The 4,563-nt window shown below is 48.5% G+C and overlaps 1 protein-coding gene across 1 annotated transcript; it reads left to right on the top strand.

Annotated features, from left to right (window-relative positions):
- Positions 1 to 458: 458 nt before the first annotated feature.
- Positions 459 to 3,674, top strand: LOC114882534. Its single transcript, XM_029199416.2, has one exon. The coding sequence runs from the start codon at positions 459 to 461 to the stop codon at positions 3,672 to 3,674; it is 3,216 nt and encodes a 1,071-aa protein (XP_029055249.2).
- Positions 3,675 to 4,563: the final 889 nt, after the last annotated feature.

Raw genomic sequence — 4,563 nt, 5'->3', positions numbered from 1 at the left:
GTTTCAATTGTCTGGGCCGACATAGCGTGAGGGCGTGCAGATCGACTCAAAAATGTAAGGAGTGCTCAGCACGTCACCACACCATGCTGCATGGCGCCCCGCCGTTGCCACCTCCACCTGCGTCCGCACCGCAGAGACGCTCGACTCACCAGTCCACAGCCAGCTCATCAAAAACAACATCATCATCGGCTCAAACCACCGAATAAGATGCAGGTGCAGTCGTCAATAAAACTGCTCATTTAACGCTCCTCGCAACGGCTCAGGCTCGCCTCAAGACCGACTCAACACTCCACAACGTTCGTCTGCTCATCGACTCCGGATCAGAACTCTCTTTCATCTCCGAAGAATTAACCAGCCAGCTCAACCTTCGGAGACACAGATCATCCATCACAATCATTGGTGTTGGTGGAACAAAATCAACTGAAACAAAGGGTGTGGTCACTGTCATACTCCAATCGATGCATTCACAACAGACTGTCTGCATCCAGGCTCACGTGCTCACAGCCGTATCGACAATCCTGCCATCGTTCTCAATGAGAACTCCGGATTGGCCTCACATTAGAAAAGTGAGGTTGGCGGACAATGATTTCTTGACACCACGACCAGTCGATTTAATCATTGGAGCGGATTTCTACGGAAGGATCATCAAGCCAAACATCATCAAGGGCTCACCAACAACACCAATTGCTCAACTTTCCATTTTTGGATGGCTCGTCATCGGCCCAGTCAACAAATCACATTCAAATACTAATTATTCACATTTTGCAGTTGCTCAAGATGATCAGAGCAATCTGCAAGAGCTGCTCACCAAATTCTGGGTTCAAGAGGAGTCACCAATGGACGTTCCAAGCACGCGCACACCGGAGGAAGAAGAATGCGAATCACATTTCTGTGCGACTCACTCTCGTGATCACACAGGAAGATACATCGTTCGCATTCCACTCAAGGCACCAGCATCGCTCTTAGGCAATTCACACAAGATTGCTCAAAGATGTCTACAAAGCACTTTGCGACGACTCTCCAAGGATTCAACATACAACCAGCTCTACGTCGAGTTCATGAAAGAGTACGAAGAATTAGGACACATGGTAAAGGCTCCAGATCATCAACGAACTTCATCAAGAGAGGCTGAGAACGTTGGGCCTGATGGGGAGATGACCTTGGCACATGATGCTTCGGCATCAGGAGGGTTGAGGGTCTCTTCTGACGGTTCAACACCTCAGACCTCTGCTCATCTTCAACCATATTATTTGCCTCACCATGGAGTTCTACGTCTCGACAGTTCAACAACGAAGCTCAGGGTTGTATTCAACGGATCAAAAGCTACGACATCAGGCAAATCAGTCAACGATTTAATGCATACTGGTGCTAATTTGCTCTTGAATGTTACAGATGTTCTAATTTGGCTTCGCCATTATTACCACATTTTTGCCACAGACATCACAAAAATGTATCGCCAGGTAGCAGTTCACAAGGATGATTGGGATCTCCAGCGAATCCTTTGGATCGATGAAGACCACAATGTCATCCCTTACCAGCTCACAACTGTCACGTACGGTACAAAGGCGGCTCCCTTCCTGGCGACACGAGCACTCATGCAACTTGTTCACGATGAGGGTCATCGATTCCCTCTGGCAACGCCTTCGCTCACACATGGCAGATATGTGGACGATATCTTTGGAGGAGCAGACTCAATCTCGGAACTTGTGGAGGTCGCTCAACAGCTGATTGCATTGTGCAACGCGGGCGGATTTCCACTCGCAAAATGGCATGCGACTCACCCAGATCTTCTACGGGCTGTTTCGTCATCCACACAATCGTCAGCTCCCATATCATTTGACGACTGCACTACCAAATTACTCGGTATTCAATGGATGCCTCAAACAGACGCATTCGGCTTCTCATCAACTTTGACTGATCAACCAAGTAAGTGTTCAAAACGCCTCGTATTGTCCGAAGTGGCTCGGATATTTGATCCATTAGGTTTCGTCTCACCGGTAATAGTACGAGCAAAGATGCTATTACAAGAACTCTGGCTACACAAAATCAATTGGGACGACCAATTACCGTCTCAGATTGTATCACGATGGTTCATCATCAGAGAAGATCTCAAAGGTTTGGCCAAACTGACAATTCCAAGATGGTTCAACACATGGAACAATTCAACTGTAGAAATTCATGGATTCTCTGATGCTTCTCAACTTGCCATGGCAGCAGTGATTTATATCACTGTCAGCTCTCCGTCCAACAACTCAATGACGTCACTTGTCTGCTCTAAGACAAAGGTTGCACCACTGAAGAGGCTCACAATACCAAGATTGGAGTTGTCTGCAGCACTCCTATTGGCAAAACTCACAAAATATGTTCAATCAACGCTCAAGGTAAAAATCAAGGCAACGCACCTGTGGACGGATTCTCAAGTTTCGCTCATATGGATCAAATCTCAAGCATCACGTTGGAAGGATTATGTTCGGAACAGAGTCATTCAGATTCAAGAACTCACTCCAAATGCGCATTGGAGGCATGTTCCAGGTACTTCTAATCCAGCCGACTGTGCTTCCCGAGGCATTTCGACAGATCAACTTCAACGATTTGAGCTTTGGTGGAAGGGTCCTCCATGGATGGCTCGAAATCAAGATCATTGGCCAGAGCAAAAGGAATTCTCAACTTTAACCAGCGAGCTCGAAGTGAGACCCAATGTCTCACTCTTTGCTTCAGCTCAAAAGCTAAGTTATCATTGGGATCTCATTTACAAATATTCATCTCTTATTAAGCTGTATAGACTGACTGCACTTTGTTTCAGGTTTGCCTCACGGCTTAAGAGAAAGCTCGAAACTCCCCCTGTGATCATCATACCATCCTGCGACATGGAGAAGGCGCAGCTCTTCTGGATTCACGCGACTCAACACTTGTATTTCACCAGCGAAATCAAGACGCTCAACTCAGGCTCAACCCTGCCTGCAACTCACCCCTTCAGTCGCCTCACCGCCTTCATCGATTCGCAGGGAACAATACGAGTAGGAGGAAGACTCACAAACACAGCGCTCAGCAGGGATGAAAAACATCCAGCGATCCTCCCACGGGATGCTCACCTGTCGAAGATCATCATTGAAGATGCTCACAAGCGAACATTTCACGGAGGAACGCAGCTCACGCTCGCATACATTCGACAACGGTACTGGATCATCGGTGGCAGAGCTCCTGTAAAATCTCACATTTTGAGATGTGTCGTGTGTGCTCGTCAGAGGGGGATTCGTGCTCGTCAGATGATGGGTCAACTACCTCTCTGTCGAGTCACACCATCACGACCATTCGCTCACACCGGTGTCGACTATGCAGGACCGATCACAATGAAAAATTCAAAGGGAAGAGGCTCGAAAACAATCAAAGGATGGATCTGCGTGTTCGTATGTTTCTCCTCATCAGCTGTTCACCTCGAGGTTGTCAGCGATTACTCAACCGAGGGATTTCTGGCAGCCTACAGAAGATTCTCATCACGAAGAGGGATCGCTCACAAGTTGTACTCTGACTGTGGTACAAATTTTATTGGAGCACAGGCAGAGCTCAAACGCCTGTTCACGTCAAGTTCACAGGAGCACCGACAGATCGCATCGATTCTGTCAGCTGACAGCACTCAATGGATGTTCAACCCACCAGCTGCTCCTCACATGTGAGGAAAATGGGAAGCTGTGGTGAAATCAATCAAGTACCATCTCAGGAGAACAATTGGTGAGCTCTTACTAACATTCGAAGAGTTTTCCACTCTCCTCACACAGATCGAAGCGGTGCTCAACTCAAGACCATTGGAGCCGCTCAGTGACGATCCCGACGACATCTCTGCGCTCACCCCAGGACACTTCCTCATCGGTTCAGCGCTCAACACGATACCAGAACCATCACTGCTCGACGTCTCACCAGGTAGATTGTCGAAATGGCAACTGATCCAGCAGAGGGTACAACACTTCTGGTCTCAGTGGTCTCGACACTACCTGCAGAGACTTCAATCAATCTCAAAGTGGCATCATCCATCGAACGACATCAGGACAGGCTCGTTGGTGCTGCTCATGAACGAGCATCTTCCACCTAGCAAATGGCCACTCGCAAGAGTGATCGACGTTCACCCCGGTAAGGATGGGCTCACCAGGGTTGCAACTGTGAAGACTGCAACCACGACTCTTGTCCGACCGATCACGAAGCTTGTCATCCTGCCTGTTCACCATCAAGCTGAGCTCACCCTTGCAGAATCATCATCAACGAGTTGCTGATGGCGGGCGGAAATGTTTGAGAATCCGCTCAGCTATGATGGCGCTCACGGTCGATCGATTTATCGATCGGGAGTCGCCCATCTAGGTAACGCGTAAGCAAGGGTCTTCTCGACTCTCTCGCGCGCAACGACGCCATTAAAAATCACGAATCGATAACCGGCACACGTGCTCATCAGCTCACCAGTTCTACGAAAGGATCAAGTGAAGTTCAAGCAAAGGATCACCAGAAAGGCTTACACCTTGACCCAAGGAATCCGCAGCAACTCGAAGTGCAACCGGATTGCGACAGGTACTGCTC

The sequence above is a fragment of the Osmia bicornis genome, unplaced genomic scaffold (assembly GCF_907164935.1).
Source record: "Osmia bicornis bicornis unplaced genomic scaffold, iOsmBic2.1, whole genome shotgun sequence".
Lineage (NCBI taxonomy): Eukaryota > Metazoa > Arthropoda > Insecta > Hymenoptera > Megachilidae > Osmia > Osmia bicornis.
Note: the sequence above shows the minus strand (reverse complement) of the source record. Positions and strands in the feature narration are given on the sequence as shown.

Bases quoted from the DNA above. Each gene is read 5' to 3' on its own strand.
- LOC114882534 (XM_029199416.2), top strand. From the start codon at position 459: ATGCATTCACAACAGACTGTCTGCATCCAGGCTCACGTGCTCACAGCC.